Source organism: Rosa rugosa, chromosome 2 (assembly GCF_958449725.1).
Source record: "Rosa rugosa chromosome 2, drRosRugo1.1, whole genome shotgun sequence".
Lineage (NCBI taxonomy): Eukaryota > Viridiplantae > Streptophyta > Magnoliopsida > Rosales > Rosaceae > Rosa > Rosa rugosa.
Window position 1 is genome coordinate 36,918,983 of NC_084821.1, and position 18,070 is coordinate 36,937,052.

The 18,070-nt window shown below is 39.8% G+C and overlaps 1 protein-coding gene and 1 long non-coding RNA gene across 4 annotated transcripts; one reads left to right on the plus strand and one right to left on the minus strand.

Moving 5' to 3' along the window:
- Positions 1-8,854: 8,854 nt before the first annotated feature.
- Positions 8,855-17,752, minus strand: LOC133732797 (uncharacterized). 3 transcript variants are annotated; one of them, XR_009857325.1, is made up of 3 exons: positions 16,861-17,752; positions 16,425-16,738; positions 8,855-9,105 (listed from the first exon to the last, which is right to left on the minus strand). It is a non-coding gene; the product is annotated as an uncharacterized LOC133732797 (long non-coding RNA). The 3 variants fall into 3 exon arrangements; XR_009857323.1 differs by lacking the exon at positions 8,855-9,105 and adding an exon at positions 15,878-16,219 and having other exon boundaries at positions 16,634-16,738; XR_009857324.1 differs by lacking the exon at positions 8,855-9,105 and adding an exon at positions 15,878-16,219 and having other exon boundaries at positions 16,324-16,738.
- On the plus strand, positions 11,170-14,244 carry LOC133733415 (cytochrome P450 736A117-like). The gene is made up of 2 exons (XM_062161040.1): positions 11,170-12,382; positions 13,494-14,244. The coding sequence occupies exons 1-2, from the start codon at positions 11,297-11,299 to the stop codon at positions 14,115-14,117; spliced, it is 1,710 nt and encodes a 569-aa protein (XP_062017024.1). The 5' UTR covers positions 11,170-11,296; the 3' UTR covers positions 14,118-14,244.
- Positions 17,753-18,070: the final 318 nt, after the last annotated feature.

The following is an 18,070-nucleotide window of genomic DNA, read 5'->3' on the forward strand; positions in this document are numbered from 1 at the left end:
GTTCAAGTTGACGTCGTTTTACCAGAACTTCGCTCTCTAGGGTTTTGTCTCTATACAACAAATCTTTTTTATTCAATCAAGAAAACAAAGAATTTCTTCATTCTACTCATGCTTAGATTACAATTGATTGTCATCCAACAGTACTAGGTCATGTTGAATCTCTGTTCTAAAAAATTGTTCACCGTGCAAATAAAAAGAAAGTGCAAAAGACAAACAATACACATGTAACTCGATCAATAGATTTGCACAAACATCTGGGGCTATATATCAAATCTCAAGCATAAACACATGTATATGAATTCAAAATTTGTTGGGTTCCAAAAAATTATGAAAATATAATATGAAAAATACATATTCATATTTAGAGTCGTGGTGTAAAAAGTTCTTTGTACATAAATTTAATAAAATTAATGGAAGGTAACTTATCGTCCTTACACTAACAAGTTAATCCACACCAGCCCCACTTCAAAAAAAAAAAAAAAACAAGTTAATTAGAAAAGCCAAAAATTAAATTGGATCCATAAAAATGAAAAGACAATATATTGAAATCGTAATTTTCAACTCATGAAATTTGGCAATTGAAGTAATATTGAACTCTTTTTTTTTTTAGAAGAATATTGAACTCTTTATAAACGATGAAAAAACATAATTAGAAAGACTTGTATTTTTAATTTTTTTTTTTCTGGCCCAAACCCAGATCCAGACCCGAATCCAGATTGGACCCGAATCCCAAATTCGGATCCTAGGCTCCTAGCCAGAGAACCCATCACCACGCAGTTGCACGGCGTCGCCGGCCCATTCTGATCTCTAGTCCACGTGATCGCCGTTACCCCAGCCATGGCACCACGTATCATCAAAGCCAATCCAAAACAGACCTAGGCAACTCGTCGGCCTCGAGATGTCAGGGGGTGGCCACTGACCAGTCACAAAGATCGGGGAACCACTTCTGAAGCCATCGTTGCCCTGTAGCCACGACCACCAGAAAAAGCCTCTAGTAACGCCTTTATTAATCATGCCGCCATCATCGTCAGACCCAGACCCCACCTCCACCTCGTGTTGAACTCATAAGCCTCTGGCATCTCCACAGATCAGCCTCGACCATGGATCCAAACGGCCACCGGTAGACCAAGCCTCCCGTAGCTGAAGAAGCACATCGCCGAGGCCACCACGATCCTCAATACAGATCCAAACACCATTTGCCGAAAGATCACCGCGCCCAAAGCTTGGGTACACCAAACATAAGAGAGAAAAGAGAACAATAACGTGATGGAAACCACCAAGGTAACCTGAGAAGGGAGAGATCCCAAGTCCGCTGGCAAAAATTCCAGCACCGCTTCCACAAAACCCTAGGGCGGCCTACTCCTCTCTCGCGTTGAGAGAGTATTTCATCCGGATTTATATATCTTTTATTTGAAAGCCCTATTCTGAAAGATGCATTGACTAAATCCAAAATTCACAACGTATTTTGTAAGAAAGAGTTAAGAGCAGATCTAATAATAAATTATTTGCTAAGTGTTTTAGAGAAACGGGAATTGAGAGAAAATTGCTGTATATTCTTATTGATAATAGGGGCCTCTTTATATAGAGGATTACAATGCATAGAATCTGAATTGTACAAGGAAAGATAATCATACAATGAATGGATATCTCTAAGATATTCTCCGAGATTATCTCTAATTAAAACTCTATTACCACTAGATCAAGTAACCTAGAGTTTGGGCCCGACACAATTTGGATTTACTTAAACACTCCCCCTTGTGTCGCCCAAATGTGGTGCTTCTCTCGTTGCCTCGTTAAAAACCTTGCCGAGTAACAAAAACCCTGTGGGACAAAAATAACCTCGATCGAAGGGGAAAAAGAGCACAACACACCCTTCACGTTTCGAGACCATACATGTAGACATCTCCCCCTTATGACAACGGTCATGTTCCTCGAAAGTGGAATTTAGGCAATGACTTGGTGAGCAAGTCTGCCACACTGTCCTCAGATTGAACCTAGTTCACTTTGATGTTGAAGAGAGTTTGTTGTTGCTGATAATCCTTGGTGTTGTCGCTTTTGAAGTAGCCTTGCTTCATTTGTTCAAAACAAGCAGCATTATCCTAAATGCTTGTAGGCTCATCTGTGGTAGACTTCAAACCACAATTTTTCGAACATGCGTAATTATGGATCCAATCCATATACATTCACGAACCACTTCATGAAGAGCAATGATCTCTGCATTGTTCGAAGATATAGCGACTAGGTTCTATTCTGTAGACCTCTAAGATATCATGGTCTTTACCCATGGTGAACACTTAACCAGTTTGGGAATGACCTTTGTGGGGGTCAGAGAGATACCCAACATCAGCAAAACCTTCCAAAACGCTTATCGTTTTGGGATGGGGATAGTGCACGCAGGCCAGTGTTGGCGGCGCTCCTAGTGTGTGATGGGTCCGAATCCATCATCTCTCTGTAGGGATAAAACATGCCCCTATCAGTCGTACATCTCTAGTATCGAAAGATATCTTTTTCCACCAATCCAATGGTGTCGCGTTGGCGCACAGCTATACCTAGCTAACAAGTTCACAACATATGAGATGTCCGGTCTTGTGCATTGAGCTAAGTACAATAATGCACCTATTGTACTTAAGTAGGGCACTTCTGCCTCTAGCACATCTTCGTCATCATCCTTCGGACGAAGAGGATCATTTTCAGGATCAAGACTACGGACGATCATGGGGGTGCTTGAAGTTTTGACCTTGTCAAAATGCCCAAGCATCTATCAACACGATGCTCAAGTTCCAAACCGAGATATAATCGTGTTCTCCCAGAATCCTTCATCTCAAAATCGGATTTCAAGTGTTCAGCGGTTTCCCTTAACTCTTTAAGGGCTTCCAATGAAGATCATGTCCAACATGAACCGCTATAGAATCTGAAACTTGTTATGGAAACGCATAGGCATATCCCTTCCCAATCAAGTAGTCACTTTAGTGAGCTTTTCAATCTTATTGCAAACGCGCTCCGTGGTCTAGAGCCACTTGACTTGGATAAATGAAGTCCACCATGAACCTTCATGTATATTCCGTATCTAGATCCCTATAGAGATACGTGGTGACCACATTTGTAAGCAACATGATCAGTTATTTGGAAACTACCAAACTGACAGGGTAGTGGAGTGCAATGACATCTATTATGAGGGAATATGTCTCATCGTAGTCGATTCCAGGGCGTTTTGTGAGAAGTCTTGAGCCATAAGGCGAGATTCCATCTCTTTTTCTCATCACGCTTTCTTACGAAGACCCATTAGTCAACAGGTTTTATGTCAGGAAGTGTTGGCATCACTGGCTCAAAAACCTTCCTCTTCGTTAGAGAATCCAACTCAACCTGGATCGCATCTTTCCATTTAGGCCAGATTTCTCTACATTGGAATTCATATATCAACGGAGCGTAGTTCGATGTCATCAGACTCAACAAACTCATGCACAACGAAATGCGTGACTACATCATCAATTATGATGGAGTTTCTATCCCACATCTCATGTTCACTAGTGTAATTTTCATAGGGCTCTATATTCTCCGGAATAGGTTTTGACGTTGAGGCGTCCCCCAACGATAACCATAATCCGGAAAATTCTCATGAGACGAATTTTGAGTCTAGATGATCATAGGATTGGAATGTGCCAAAATATCCTTCGAACCCACGGGCCTCCCACGCATCCTAGCTGGGGCCATGGCCTATAACACTAGAGAGCCACTCTCTTTGGTGTTGGCGCCATGCCTACCTCCGTGTAGGGCTCGTAGGGACGTCCATCCTTGCAGGCATATTTGAAGCATATTTTTGTGATCTCGTTACTTTAACGGGGATCAGATGAGACATAGTGGGGACTGACCACGATAATTCCTATCGTTCCTGCGGAACATCTGTGTTCTTATCTCCCCCTAATGAAGGGAAGACTGTCTCATCAAAGTGACAACCCACAAATCTAGCGGTAAGGAGATCGCCTTGCAAGGGCATTAAGTGGCGGACGATTGTTTGAGTCTCAAATCCAACGTAGTTGCCCATTCGTCTGTAAGGACCCATCATAGAGCGTTGTGGCGGCGCAATTGGCACATAAATGACACACTCAAAGATGCGTAAGTACGATACTTGTACCCAGTCACTAGCTATAACACAGAGGTAGATTGAGTGGCGGTGGGTCGTAGACGAATTAGCATAGCTGCATGCGATATTGCATCACCCCAAGCGGATAGAAGGAGATTGGTGCGCATTAAAAATATCCTGACTACCATCATAGTCGTTTCCGCGAGACCATTTGGGTGTGTTTATTAGAATATGATGTCCAACATCAGTCCCAATGCAATAACCATCGAAAGTCTTCGATGTAAACTCTCTAGCATTGTCAAGTCCAATTGACTGAATAGGATGATTCATGGAGTGTGCCCGTTGTTATATGATATGGGCTAGGAGTGTAGCATAAGCAGTATTACAAGTGGACAATGGTACAACACGTGACCAGCGGGTTTGCGTGTCAACCAACATCATGAGATATTTAAACGTCCGCAGGTTGGTTGAATCAGTCCATAGAATCCCCATGGATTCTATGTAAGAACAGAACGAGTATTTTCATATCCTTTGCATAGGACGGTCTCAATCCTAATTTCCCTAATGAACAGGCTTTGTAAACGAGCGAGAGGCTTTAGAAGCAACCAATGAGGATTTTGGTTGGGCCTGAGCGTCTGAAACGCTATTTGAAGCAAAGTTGGTGATTGCAGCATCACCTAGGGCGTCATCACCATGATGTACGCTATCCATGGCATCATGGATAAGGACTATGCCAGCCCTAGGCTGGTGGTTGACGGCGGCAGCGGTCACACTTAGTCCAGGAATCAACTTTTGATTCATGCTTCATTTCGCTCGAAGGAAAGGATGTCCATGTGAAGTCTTTGGTAGACGGATCATCATATCATGACCAGTATGACCTATCCTGTCGTGACAAAGCCAATATGTGTCTAAATCCAAGAGATCTTCTCTCATGACTTTATTGGATTTAATAGCTCGAATAGTGACATAGAGTCCACTAAAGAGACACATAAACTTCTCTAAGATGCGCATTTGTTCGCAATCGTTAGAGGTATTGCAAAGGAACTCATTTCAGTTCTCTACATGTGTTTTCGCATGAAATCCGTTGGCTATTCATAGGTGCGATTGGCCCTAGGAGCGTAGAGAGTTTCTGTGATAGTAATTAAGGTGCCATTTGGCAAGTGGAACTTGGGCTATTCCATGTCCTTGAATTAATACTGATGGCCCAGCCATCGTACGTAGTCACAAAGTAATATGCTCAGAATCATAATGGAGTCATATTGAAAAGAACTCGAAATTTTATTCATAAGCCAACGGAGTTACATCATTGTCTCTTTGACGAAAGAAAATCTAATCCAAAATGCTAGCTAATGCAAAACAATGGTAGTCGTCTAACTTCTTTCGGTAACTCCAAAATAAATGTGACCAGGTGAGTACAGAGATGTCGGTGGAGCAAGGCTCACTTAAGTACCACTAATCTCATAACCTTCCTAGACATCACACTTACTTTGGGTGAGCCTACTTTGAAGAAATACTAAACCATTGGCATCTACTACAAAAATATATGGCAATTGCCTATTACATCTCTTGGAAAATAAAAAGACTTAATCAAAATCGCTAGTCTCTGGATCTTGGCCTTTGAAGTCTTCAACCCTTAGAGCGAGATCGTCATCGTGATCTTCTTACTCAATGTAATTTGCTTCCCTTGCTTCACGATACGTCTTGTACGCGTTAGCAACATTCTGGGGTGCATTACATGGTTTAGCCCAATGTCCGGACGCTCCACACCGAAGAAGAGCATCATCATGGTTAGGCTCCCTTGATCGAGGCGTGCCTAGAGCGCGTTGGGGACGACTATGATCCTTGGTGGAGCCACGACCATTGCCGGAGGCTGTGCCTCTCTCTCTCTTCACACGTTGACCTCTACGGTTCCGTGCACGCCTATCTTGGCGGTTTCCTTCCTCTTTGGGGCGAGAATATAGACCAGAACGTCCAGAATAATCTCTTTCCTTAGGATTTAGCTCTTGGCGCTCTCCCTTAGGGGCGCGACTATAATTAGACTCCGGAAATCTTGTGATGCGTCCAGCATTGACATCAATCCGATAGTTCTTGGCTATCATCAATGCAGAGACGGGGAAAGTAGAGAGAGTTTTCTCGATCAACATCGTATCAGTGATTTTCTGCCCACAGAATTCCATCAAAGATTTGATACGAAGTGCTTCCGAATTGTAGTCAAGTACAGACTTGAAATCACAAAAGCGGAGGCTATGCTATCTCACTTCTAAATCAGGAAGCAGAGAGTCACGAACGTTGCCAAAATGCTGCTCGAGTTCTACCCATAGTTTTCTGGGGTCTTCCTGATTGAGGTAATCATTTTGGAGCGGGTCATTCATGTGCCTTGTCATGAGAATTATGGCTTTAGCTTCATTGGCCTCTCTCATAGCACTATTCGCTCCAAAAGCGGCAGCTTGTTGAGGAGTAAGCACGTTCTGACTTGGCTCTTGGATCGTACTTAGGATCCCATCAGCGTTAAGATGCTGGCGCATGCATCACGGACCCACTTGTGGTATGCTGCGCCTGTTGTCTCTAGTGGAGCGAAGCTCAACTTGTTCAGGTTACTCATCCTAAAAAACAACAAAAGATTAGGGTTAGTTTCGGAGCGAAAAAGGCTACCACAAAAACAATAAAAATTTCTGAGCGTAGTTGCTTTCAAGAAATTAGGAATTTCCTAGAGTAGTCCCTTCCAAGAAATTCGATTCCAAGAGGGGTTGGATTAGATCGAAACAATGATGTTTGTGGTCGATCGTTTTATTCAACAAACTCTAAGTTTGGAGGACTCTACAAGCTCCAAGCTTGGAGTGAGCACAAACCCCCACAGTTCGGCTTAATTTGGTCTCCCCTATGATAAAGAAAGGGGGGTAGAAGAAGAGAGGTTGCAAGTCCCCGAAAAAGAAGAGAAATTGAATGTAAAAACTCTTAAAAACAGGAACTTTTAGAAAAAAATACCTCGAAATAGGTCGCAGAAAAATTTGGCCGGAAAAAGTGGTCAGAAAATGGCGCGAACAGTCGTCGGAAAACTGGCCGGAAAAGCCGTCGGCGGTGACCTGTCGCCGGAGTTGCTGACGTGGCACAGATCTGCTCACGTGGCGTGATGACGCGGCGTAGCTGACGTGGATGAGATGACATCAGCGGCTTGGGCTGCGGCTGCAGCTTGGGCTCCTGGGCTGCGGCTTGGGGTCCTGGGCTTGGGTTGCGGCTTGGCTCCTCCTTTTTTTTTTTTTTTCTTCTCCTCTCGGCCGGTTCAAGTTGCAGAGCAGTCAGGTGGTCGGTTCATGTATTTGTAGGTCGGTTTCGGGGAATGTTTTTTTGGTTCCCGTATTCTGGGAACGAGGCTCTGTTGGTGGTGAAGTATGGCTGTTGGAGGCGGAGGGGAAGGCCTTGAACCAGGCAGAGGAACTTCTGTCACTTCCGGAGGTCGGTTCAGTGTTTTTCCGGCCAGTTCTGGTGGTGGCGCCGCCTGTTCTGGACTCCTGGAGTTGAGAGCTTCAAGGTGGGCGGCGGTGGTTTCTGGGATTTGAAGGCTACGAATTTAGGGTTTCAGAGTTAGGGCTTCGTGCTGATAACGTGTTTTAGAGAAACGGGAATTGAGAGAAAATTGCTGTGTATTCTCATTGATAATAGGGGCCTCTTTATATAGAGGATTTTACAATGCATAGAATCTGAATTGTACAAGGAAAGATAATCATACAATGAATGGATATCTCTAAGATATTCTCCGAGATTATCTCTAATTAAAACCCTATTACCACTAGGTCAAGTAGCCTAGAGTTTGGGCCAGACACAATTTGGATTTACTTAAACACTAAGTTTTTTTTTTGTCACTTAATTAAATTCATTAATGTCAGTAATCCACACCGTAAATTATAAAAAGAAATATAAAAGGATAAAGTTGGTGTCCCATAAAAAAAAAGGATAAAGTTGGTGTTGGAAGATTATGATGTGACAACATATATTATGTGGAATTGATTGTATTTTTCTTACATGTCATGACACGTAGGATTGAGGCTTTAAATCTTAAATATTAAATCTCATCACTACTACAAAAATTGAATCAGACTACGGCAAAAAACCGTCGTCTAATATGGAGCTAAACCGTCGTATATCGAAGTGCCGTCTGATGAAGGCCGATTGTAGGGAACTGTCGTGTGAAGGGCTCAGCAGCATGCCAGCAGCCTGTCGACAGCATTAGCTGTTGTGCGATTGTTCTTCAGACAACGGGTGACTTTAGCAGCTGTTGTGTGATTGAGATTCAGAGGTCGCTTTATTTTATGGCCGTTGTGTGAGTTTTATTCACACAACGCTCTTTACAAAGCATCCGTTATCTGTTTTGCCGTCAGACGACAGTTTTTATTGTGTTTTTGTGAATAGTGTTCATATGACAATATATTTTTGTAGTTATTTTTGTCCTAATAGAATGATTCAATGCATTATATATGCTGGAATTGGAATAAAAAATGACCAAATTAACAGTAATTGATCAATATATAGAAGAAATTGTTATAATCCACATCATGCACCAAATTGGATTGTGCAAAGGTAATCTTTTATCCCCAAAAGGAGTACATCTAATAGTACTCTCCTAGCAATATACATCCAGAAATTTACTTAAAAGAGTCTAGCTTGGCAAGTTTTGCCGCTCTCATGGCATCATTGGAGTCTAGCTTTGCAAGCTTCCAAGCACTAATACGAAGGAGCTTTTTGCAGTCTTTCTATAGTTCCAGCTGCATTTGGATCAATAGTCTAGCTTTGCTAGCTTTGCTGCTCACCCAAGACTACCAACACCTATTGTATACAAAACACAGAGAAATCATTTAGTTCAGCATTTTAGAGTCTTTGATTTACTAAAGCATTTAAGGGAATCTCTCATTTTGAGATATCACAGAATTACCTAGTCTAGTACTCAGATAGCAAAAGTATCACAAGCCTCTCAAGATGCTAGACCAAATTACTGCACCCCTACTATTCTACAACTAAAATACATGAACCTCTAGTTTGATGTTGTTGAACTATCTGATAGATTCATAATTTCATACATTTTTGTACCCTTAAATGTAGGATTCTAGGTTTAGAACTTGTCATCTTTGAGTCATTTACTTTGTCTTTGTGTTTTGTAGGTTAAATTGGAGAAAAGAATGATTTGGAGCTTAAAGTCAAACGTAGGATTGAAAGGGTGCTTGCTATCCTGAGTGTCCAGAATTGTCTCTGCTGTGCGTCAACTTTGAGGATTAAACTGTACCTTCTCACAAGGAATTAGCAGGCGAGCCATATACCATTGGAAAGATACGGATGTTAGCTTTCTGAGGAATTTTACGGAAGTGGATTCGCATTCTTCTGGAGGAAGTTATGATGATTTAAGTGAACCTAGTTCGGGAAGGCAGATTCTGACGGATTTTGCGTATATTTTCGGAATCTGACTTGTGAGGCCCAATTCCGTTGATCTTAGCACTCGAATGGAACAAGAATGAACGTGTCTGAGATATTTAGAGTAATTTCTTGCGTTGACTATAATAACCTTGTGTTTCTTTGGAGAGAAGAAATCTATTCCAAGTTGGACTAGCAGGACTTAAGAAGCCCAAGTCAAGTAGGAATTAAAAAGAGACATACAAGGCAGAAAAAGAGGACGTCTAGAGACAAGAGGCGGCTTGGAGAGCAGATTAGGACGCAACAAGAGCAAGAGGAGTCACCTCCATCTTTATTCCTCCTTCACTATGTTTTTCTTAGTTATTTTTATTGTTTCTTTGTGCTAAATTCCTAAGCTAGGGCTGAGATGAAGCCCCTAGTATGACTATTCTATTTGTTTAGTTGGTTTGCTATTGAATTTCAATAGAACTTTTATTCAAAATCTTTGCTCGGGATCAATAAGACCTAGGTTTTGTTTATGAGTTATTTGGTTAGAGAACATGATGCTTGATCAATGAGTAGATGTTTTCTAGGGTGCCAAAAGATAATTAATCTTGTGATTAAAGAGTTGTGAATTAAGGATACAAGTGCTTGATCATAGTCGATATTCTTGTTTGCATGATTTCCTAGTTCTCTTTTGCTTAATGGAGTTGAACATGTTTGCTTGAACTTGATCATTAAGTGGAGTGAATTATAGTTTGGCTACGTGAGTTCTATACAGAATCAATAAGTTGGAATTCATAAGTTAGAAGAACTTTGGCATATGTCCGGGATCAATAAGGCTTATGTACGGGAATCATTAGCATAAAATCTAGGGAATTCAATGGTTGTCAGCTAGCAATAGAGTAGAAGTACTAGGTGGTGGATTCAAAGTCTTAGCATTCAACTCTCATATTTTTCAACCTCTTCTAAAAAAACCCTTCTCTCAATTCTTTTGTTTCTATTCTTAGTTGTTTAGTTATAATTTCAATCATCACAATCTTCCCCAATGTTTGTTTATTTTTGTGTTCAATTGGTTATTTGAGTTAGAATCAATCCAAGTTTCAATCCTTGTTGGAACGACCTCGTGCTTGCACTAACTATACTACAATCGATTCGTGCGCTTGCGAGTAATAATTTAAAACACAACACTATCCAATCACAAATTAATCATTTTCCACCTTCATCCCTTTATCCTTCCCTTAGAATTTACAAATATATACATGCATCTGTACACATATGCATAGATAACTAGATGTCATATTCTTCATTCTTTTTTATAAAGATACAGAGTTGACAGTCGACCTGCGTATGAGTTGCTATTCCTATCATTTGAGCCTTACTTCCTTGTAAGTTAGCTATCTGTTGCCTAAGCCTGATTAGCTGCCTGGCCAGTATTTTAGTTGATGCCTGCAGAATTCAAAGAAAAAGGCTTAACCATATACAAACCAACTACGTATGACAAAAGGAGTACAGACCATATGCCGACGAAATTTTCGTCGATGATAGCATCCCTTGTAAAGATAAATTAAAAGTGATGAACCTTTGATAACGAAGTGTTAGGCAAAAGTTCCCTCAAACCAAACATTCTATGTCGATCACTATTTCATCGAAAAAAAAAATAATAAAAAAAAAAATTTTAATCAAAGAACAAACTCTTGCCGATGTTTGGTATAAAGGCACCCATGAAAATATCAAAACGTACATACATCTTGCTGACAAGTTAGTCATAAGTAAAGCCCTTCCACAAAAAAGAAAAATAGAAAGGGGCACACGCCACGAATAACTGGTTAATAGATGTCTGCCTTACCCAAAAAAAAAAAAAAAAAAGAGGGACAGACTCCGTCATATAATGTGCACCACCCTACGCACAAACATTTCTTATCCAAGCATAGAGCTACAGAGAATAAGAACAAGATGTTAGATCTCCAGCAAATGCTTGTTGCAAGATCCTCAAGCTTGTTGCAGCATTTTTGCATGCAGCTAATACTTCTGGCCATTTTCTTCGTCCTCTTATACAAATGGTATTCCTCAAAAAGCTCATCAGTACCACCTTCTCCACAAAAGCTTCCTGTGATGGGAAACCTTCACCAACTGGGTTTACACCCTCATCGTTCACTTCAAGCCCTAGCTCAAATCCATGGCCCTCTCATGCTGCTCCATTTCGGAAGCATGCCGGTCCTTATTGTCTCGTCGGCCGAGGCTGCTTGCGAGATCATGAAAACCCACGACCTTTCATTCTCCGACAGACCCAAGATGGCCTTTTTCAAGAAGCTTCTCTACAATTGCAAGGACGTTGCGACAGCACCGTATGGTGAGTACTGGAGGCGGCTTAAGAGTATATGTGTCTTGAACCTCTTGAGCAACTCTAGGGTTCGATCTTTTCGTTATGTGAGAGAAGAAGAAACGGAGTCTATGATCAACAGCATCAAGCAGTCTTGTACTCCATCTTCATCTTCATCAGCCTCGTTGTCCTCTGTTTTGAATCTAAGCGAAATGTTTCTGAGGCTTACTAATGACGTCATCTGTAGAGTAGCTTTGGGGAGGAAATACAGTGATCGCGGGGAAGGTCGAGGGAGGATGTTTATGGGGCTTTCTGTAGAGTTCACAGAGTTAATGGGGCGTGTAAATATCGGTGACTATATTCCATGGCTTGCTTGGGTTAGCCGTGTTAATGGCTTGGACGCTAAACTAGACAGTCTGGCTAAACGGTTCGATGAATTTCTGGATATGGTTGTTCAAGAGCATATGGACAGTTCAAAGGGTTCTGAAGGAGACGAGGATGATGGCCATAAGGATTTAGTGGATGTTTTGCTTTCGGTTCAAAAAGAAAACACAGTCGGTCTTCCCATCGATAGAGTTAGCATAAAGGCTATCATCTTGGTACGTAACTACTCTTTCTCTATCGCATACAAAAAAAAAAAAAAAAAAAAGACTATTTATCTGGTTTAATTTTGTCTCATCACTTGTAACCTAGCTTGTCAAACTTTCTTTAGCATACATACAAAGCTGATGGATCAACTAAGAGATAATTTTTGAGATATTGAAAGAGATGTGAATCTAAATGCTGAGAATAAATGCATAGTTTTGAGTTCTTATAATTTTATAGCTAAGATCTATTTGTCTCTTTGGAAAATTATTAGGTGGTCCCGGACCATAGTACACGTGGTGGTCCGATTGGCCCATACGATTTGTGTTTGTTTCTGATTGGTCTCTTAATTTAATTTATCTTTTTTTTTTCACCCCCTCATGGTCCCCAAGAAATTCGAGTAATGTTTTTGATTTAGACCACCACATGGTAGTGCCACTTAGTAGTCTGAGACCGTAGAATAATTCTCCTCTTTCCTGTGGTGCTTTAAAACTACTCTTAAATAAGCATGATTGACTATATATATATATATATATATATATATATATATATATAGATTTTATCCAGAGCAAAGCTTTGCTTTGAAATTAAAGTGTGCATTTAGAGTTTAGGGTCACTTTTCGGTCTCATATCTACATCTTGACCGTTCAGTTTTTAGATACTAATGTATAGATCATCTCTGTAAATTTTCAGTCAAATTGATTATCGTTAAGGCATTGATAACTGCCTTAAAGCTAGTACTGTTCAGGTTGGACAGATTCAGTTCATCCATTGGTTTAAGCGAGTTAGATACCTTAACGATCATCAATTAATTTGACTGAAAATTTGCAGAGATGATCTATACATTAGCACCTGAAAACTGAACGGTCGAGATGTGGATATGCGACCAAAAAGTGACCCTAAACTCTAAATACGCACTTTAATTTCAAAGCGAAGCTTCGCCCTGGATAGAATATATATATATATAATATATATATATTCGTATATGTGATTTGTATTTTATTCATTACAACACAGTAATATGTTAAGTTGGTGTTGATGATAGGACAATTATTTCATTAATTAATTTGTATAATTTAATTTGACTAATCAAAATTAATGACTACATAAATATTATTCTTGTAGGATATATTCGTGGCTGGCACCGATACTACATTTGGAACTTTAGAGTGGACGATGTCTGAACTTTTCAAGCATCCAAGTGTTATGAAGAAATTGCAAAGTGAGGTAAGGAGAATAGTCGGAAACAAAAAAGACATAATAACAGAGGATAATTTGGTTGAAATCCCCTATTTGAAGGCAGTGATCAAGGAGTCTCTTCGCTTGCATCCTCCAGTTCCATTACTATTGCCCAGGATTGCTACCCAAGATGCAAAGATAAACGGTTACAACATTTTGTCCGGCACACAAGTACTTGTTAATGCATGGCAGATTGGAAGGGATCCCAAGTCATACAAAGAACCAGAAGAGTTTAAACCAGAAAGATTTATGAACAATGCCATAGATTATAAAGGGAACGATGGTTTCCAGTTTATTCCATTTGGGGCTGGTAGGAGGGGTTGTCCAGGAATTCAGTTTGCCATGGCTGTTCAAGAGATTGCTTTAGCAAATTTAATTCACAAGTTTGATTGGGTATTGCCTGATGGTGCAAGAGGGGAGGATTTAGACATGACTGAAGAAACTGGTCAAACTGTACATAGAAAATATCCTCTTAAAGCCGTGGCTATTCCATATCCTTGCCAAGGTTAAAGAACATATTGTATAATTAAGAAATAACAAAGAGTTCATGTGAGCTTGTCCCTATGTTCGGTACTTCGATCCAGTGTATTTTAGTTCTCATTTCTACAAAAAACAAAAGAAAGAAAATTCAATGCAATTTAAATGCTTTTAATTCATTCATTACATGTACTATACATTGTATTCCATAATTTGAAAGATTATTTAATTGCATTCATGCTTTGGAAACATTATCATGCATTGATAAAACGTCAGAAATACTACTCTTCCCTCTCATAAACATAATATATATCGTAAAATGACATCCCATTGATTCTTCGCCATGATCCTTGTTTAGCTCTTCAACTTCTTCCTTCTTCTTCTTCTTTTTTATTTTTTTTTTTATTTTTTTATTTTTTGAATCAAAACAAAGAACTTTTAGAGGGAACTCAAAAGAGTTGAGCACAATCGTGCTGCAGTACATCAATGATATTAGAAGGAGCATGATCTAACCATACTGCCCCTATAACTGCTTCAAAATCTAATGCTGCTAGGCGGTGAGCAACCGCATTACAAGCCCTTGGAGTATGACAGAGTGTCACTCCATCTATATAGTCTACTCCAAACATGTCTAATATCATCTATTAGGCCTCCATTTGCTAACAAAGCATACTCTGTACAGCAAGCTTCAGAGATGGCTTCCATACAGTCACTCTCAACGATGACATTCTGAATTTGAAGAGAGGCAAGTAAGTCCAAACCTGCACGAATGGCTAGCAGCTCAAACTGCTTTGGAGATGCAGTATGCAGCACCGGCTGCATAAAGGCCGCTTTGAACTGTCCATTCGAGTCTCTTAGTACTCTCCCAATTCCACCATGATTCTGGTTTGGAATGAATGCAGTACCAATATTTAACTTGAAACCTGACTTTGCTGGCTTCCATTTTTTTGGTCTGCATCCTTTTAGGTAGAACAGTGCTGCCTCGCGCTTTCTTGAAATCCTCCAACCATGCAAAGCAGCTAAGAACTAAGTCTTGAGCAGTTTGAAACTTCCCCGACCATAACACATTGTTCCTATTCTTCTATAAAGCCCACACAATCATCAACAATTGCTCAAGGACCTCAGGCTTTAGTTGCTGCACTCTTTCAAGCATCCATTCTTTCAAACTCATATTAGGCAGCAAAGTATGTTGCAAGTTGAAAGGAGGTGCAGAGAGGATTTTTGAAGCAAGAGGACACTTACAAAAGAGATCTGAGGTATCTTCCATGGGGTGATGACACAGCAAACATTCAGTAGTTCTAGTATAGCCTTTGGTGAGCAGTCTCTCTCTTGTAGGGAAGAGATTGTTACAAGCTCGCGCCACACTACTACAAAAATTGAATCATACGACGGCTAAAAACCGTAGTCTGATATGGAGCTAAACCGTCGTATATCGAGGCGCCGTCTAATGAAGGTCAATTGTAGGGAACCGTCGTGTGAAGAGTTCGGCAGCATGCCAGCAGTCTGTCGACAGCATTAGCTGTTGTGTGATTGTTCTTCAGAAAATTGGCGACTTTAGCAGCTGTTGTGTGATTGAGATTCAGAGGTCGCTTTATTTTATGGCCGTTGTGTGAGTTTTATTCACACAACGCTCTTTACAAAGCATCCGTTATCTGTTTTGCCGTCAGACGATAGTTTTTATTGTGTTTTTGTGAATAGTGTTCATACCACAATATTTTTTTGTAGTTATTTTTGTCCTAATAGAATGATTCAATGCATTATATATGCTGGAACTCAAATCAAAAATGACCAAATTAACAGTAATTGATCAATATATAGAAGAAATTGTTATAATCCACATCATGCACCAAATTGGATTGTGCAAAGGTAATCTTTTATCCACAAAAGGAGTACATCGATCTTATAGTACTCTCCTAGCAATATACATCCAGAAATTTACTTAAAAGAGTCTAGCTTGGCAAGTTTTGCCGCTCTCATGGCATCATTGGAGTCTAGCTTTGCAAGCTTCCAAGCACTAATACGTACTAATAGGCCTTTTAGGAGCTTTTTGCTGTCTTTCTGTAGTTCCAGCTGCATCTGGATCAATAGTCTAGCTTTGCAAGCTTTGCTACTCACCCGAGACTAGCTACCAACACCTATTGTATACAAAACAAAGATAAATCATTTAGTTCAGCATTTTAGAGTCTTTGATTTACTAAAGCATTTAAGGGAATCTCATTTTGAGATATCACAGAATTACCTAGTCTAGTACTCAGATAGCAAAAGTATCACAAGCCTCTCAAGATGCTAGACCAAATTACTGCATGCACCCCTACTATTCTACAACTAAAATACATGAACCTCTAGTTTGATGTTGTTGAACTATCCAATCACAAATTTATCATTTTCCACCTTCATCCCTTTATCCTTCCCGTAGAATTTACAAATATATACATGCATCTGTACACATATGCATAGATAACTAGATGTCATATTCTTCATTCTTTTTTTTTTCTTTTTTTTGAATAGTCTTCATTCTTTTTTATAAAGATACAGAGTTGACAGTCGACCTGCGTATGAGTTGCTATTCCTCTCATTTGAGCCCTACTTCCTTGTAAGTTAGCTATCTGTTGCCTAAGCCTGATTAGCTGCCTGGCCAGTATTTTAGTTGATGCCTGCAGAATTCAAAGAAAAAGGCTTAACCATATACAAACCAACTACGTATGACAAAAAGCAATTTGCAGACATTGAGTATTCCTGGACTGATGATAATAATCGAATACAACACAGAACATACCTCATTTCCGGTTTTATCAGTTCTCTTTATCTCAGCAACTTTCTGACAGGACAGTAAAATATATTCAATCTAAAGGCAATTAAACTACAAAAATAGCTACCAAGTAAGAGTGTCTACTGCAAGCTCCTGACATACTTCTAATTGCAATGCTCCAATTTCCTTCTTTATCCCTTTAGCAAAATGGGGAAGGAAAAGTAAATACGAGGATCAAAATGATGCCAGCACATACCCATTTGTTCTGATAGATCACTATCATAAAGCCAATTAAACAATCTGCAATGCAATATCCAATATGTATTGTGGTCTTGTCATCACAACCCTCCAATTCATATAGTCCAATTCTTTTGTTAGAAAAGTCTTCTGCAACGAGATAGTCTACAAGTATAATTTACTATAATCTGAATCTAGAAGCATGTTTGCTCCAACAAGACAAAGAAGTTATTTAAATAAAATTTATGAAAGCAAGTTGTATATACAAGACGAGAAGTTAATGGAAAATTAGATTCCTTTCTCTGGCCAACTCTACATAAAACAAAGGGTAGTTGAAGTTAGAAATCAATCCAGCTGTGTATGACATTGGCTCATACAAGACAATAGGAATTGGCTCAATTTTTGAACTAATGTATCAATCAAGCTATGAAAACAAATCTTTAAGGCTATTTGGTTCACACTTGCCACCGCCCCACTTGTAGGTAACTAATTAAGAAAGCAAAATACTAATGCAAGCAGTGAGAAACAAAACAGAGATTAACACCAATAGAGCAAATCAAAGAATCAAACTCACAGTATAAACTCTACTTCAGACCATGTTCACTGTCATGTGGATCATAACTGGGAATCATGTTTGGAAAAACAGGAAACACAAAGCTAATAAAGGAAGGAAAACTACAATCATTGTAAGACCTCGGAAATTTGTTATTAATTCCTAAATGTTTCCTGGGATTAATAAAGTGTTCGTTTGTACGATTTCGTGGTTCGAGGGTGGAGTGGAATTATTTTCGGACGAATAATTATTCGAAGTGCACGTTTTAGGGGGTTCACAAAGGTTGAGTTTTTATACGTTAGGATTCTGTGGAAACTTCCTTCACGGAAATCATAGAGCGCGTCGATACAAGTTCGTGGACATGTGGAACGCAGAAATCGGAGTTCATATCAGAAAGTTATGAGCGATTGAAATTTGGGGAAAATTCTATAAATATAAGAAAGTTCC

Coding starts and splice junctions, on each gene's coding strand:
- LOC133733415 (XM_062161040.1), top strand. CDS start 11,297: ATGTCTGCCTTACCCAAAAAAAAAAAAAAAAAAGAGGGACAGACTCCG. Junction 12,383..13,493: donor GCATAAAGGCTATCATCTTG/GTACGTAACTAC, acceptor TTATTCTTGTAG/GATATATTCGTGGCTGGCAC.